Source organism: Aplysia californica, unplaced genomic scaffold (assembly GCF_000002075.1).
Source record: "Aplysia californica isolate F4 #8 unplaced genomic scaffold, AplCal3.0 scaffold00223, whole genome shotgun sequence".
In the NCBI taxonomy this organism is placed as follows: domain Eukaryota; kingdom Metazoa; phylum Mollusca; class Gastropoda; order Aplysiida; family Aplysiidae; genus Aplysia; species Aplysia californica.
Window position 1 is genome coordinate 737545 of NW_004797493.1, and position 2089 is coordinate 739633.

A 2089-nucleotide genomic window follows, 5' to 3' on the forward strand; every position below is an offset into this window, starting at 1 on the left:
CTCTCTCTCTCTCTCTCTCTCTCTCATTCTCTCTCTGTTTCTCTCTCTCTGTCTCTCTCTCCCTTTATTAGTTCAGATGTAAGATAACAGTGTGAGACACACACATACACACACACACACACACACACACACACACACACTCACACACACACACACACACACACACACACACACACACACACACACACATTTTGGGGAGGGTGTCACTAGTAGCTCCTGCCTTTTCTACTCGTCAGTCTTTTTTGCCTGTCCGTTTAGCGCTCTTGTCAAACATTACAATGACCTTCAAAGTGCCGATGTGCTTCAGCTTCTCATAACTCAAACGGAACGTAACAGTCTCTCAAACAGACATTTTCTGTAAAAAAAAATAAAAAAATGATGCAGTTTTGAAAAGTCAAGCCAACATGCTTTAAAAAAAATAATTCTAAGGTTGCACTATACGGCATTCAGTCGACGCCTTCATCTGTCACACATCCAGGCGTACAAAATTACTCTCCTACCGGTATTTATTAGCTACTACTCCCTTTTCGAGGAGTAAAGAACTGCGTCTATTGGCAGGGTAAGCTGAACCAGGATATTGTGGGGTGCTTATTTCGCAGTCAACGGTCTCATTTTACAGCAGTGATCGTAACCTTTTCCCTTTCTCCTGGTCGCTCCCATGTGCTAATTAATCGCCTTCCCAGCCGGTGCGACAACCCGTGAAGGGAATCGAAGCGCTACATAACACTACCTCTTTCTTCTATAATTCTGTCTGTGCGTCTGTTTGTCTGTGTATCTAGTTTTTATTGTCTGCATACCAACTGACCTATTTACCCACATATCTACCTACCTACCTACCTACCCACCTACCTATCTACCTACCTACCGACCTTCCTAATATTCATTGATGGGACCCCAGAATTATTACAAAGTATGTGTAGTAGTAAGTAGTACGTGTCGTTCAGGCCGATTTCCGAATGATATTTTTTAAAATTTTGTTGAGATTTGACACATACTTTTTTGTTGTTGTAATTTTTCGGCTGATAAGACAATGTGTTCTGACCAACCGGAATTCCAGAATCGGTCAGGGTGATTCGGCGAGTTGGATATAAGCGTACGCCTCAGGTGCTTCATGGTTTCCTCCATTTTTCTTCTGCTTCATTTAACTTTTATTTCAGTACGTTTTATGTGCAGACGTACTTCGTTTTGCTGTTATGACGTTTTTTTTATGGTCGTACGGGTGGTCTATTGGTGTTAGTGACTTTTATTTCTTCTTTGTCGTTTTTGTCCTAATGTGCACTCTGAGTGAGGTGTATTTGTTAGGCTCTGCGTTGTGCTTTGAAATAAAAATTTAAAAAAACCATGTTATTAGCTGGATTTCGGAATTGGAAAGCGTGTTTTTTTTCTTCAATATTTCGACATTTATGACGTGATACTGTTTTTGTCTCAGTCTTGTATTAGCCGTGTCAGCTGCAGCGCTGAATTAGCTCACGTTTTAACTAATCCAAATTTTGTTGATGGTTTCATTAAATAATTTGGTGCAATCGCTATCCTAATGCCCTTCTCGCCGTGTTCTTGCCTCTGAACAACATTTTGGTCGCTTTTAAATGTTGTTTTGAGAAAATCGAATGTAAAGTTTTTGCCCCTTGTTCAGTTGTTTTTTTAAAGACATGGAGCGCTTTCTCTATAACCAAATATACTCGCCGTTGAAGCCAAACTTCTTCTGTAGGTAGGGTAATGCCCACTTTTGGTGTAATCCAAGATTTCTGGAAACCCCCGAACTCTGGGTTAGCCCGCTTGTCCTTAAAAGCGTTCAACTCAGTAGTTGCCATATTAAAATGAATGATCTGCGTGACTAAAAGTAATTTTGCTTTGTTTTGTTTCAGACAACGATGTTGGCATTCAAGACGTGGTGGCCTCGATTACGAGGGATCTCAAGAGAGGTCTCAGTATGGGCAACAAGCATGCCCGCCAGGTGGCCATACACGCTCTGCAGGTCAGTCTGTCCGTCTGTCTGTCTGTCTGTCTGTCTGTCTGTCTGTCTGTCTGTCTTTCTGTCTGTCTGTCTGTCTGTCGGTCTGTCTGTCGGTCTGTTTGTCTGTGTCTAACT

The 2089-nt window shown here is 41.8% G+C and overlaps 1 protein-coding gene across 2 annotated transcripts in view; it reads left to right on the plus strand.

The window, feature by feature from the left end:
* Window positions 1-2089, plus strand: part of LOC101863440 — a 63999-nt gene that overhangs the window by 52568 nt on the left and 9342 nt on the right. For both annotated transcript variants that reach the window (XM_013083298.2, XM_013083299.2), the window contains exon 3: window positions 1866-1975. In XM_013083298.2, the coding sequence (XP_012938752.1) occupies window positions 1866-1975 (110 nt within the window). The remainder of the gene's footprint in view (window positions 1-1865; window positions 1976-2089) is intronic.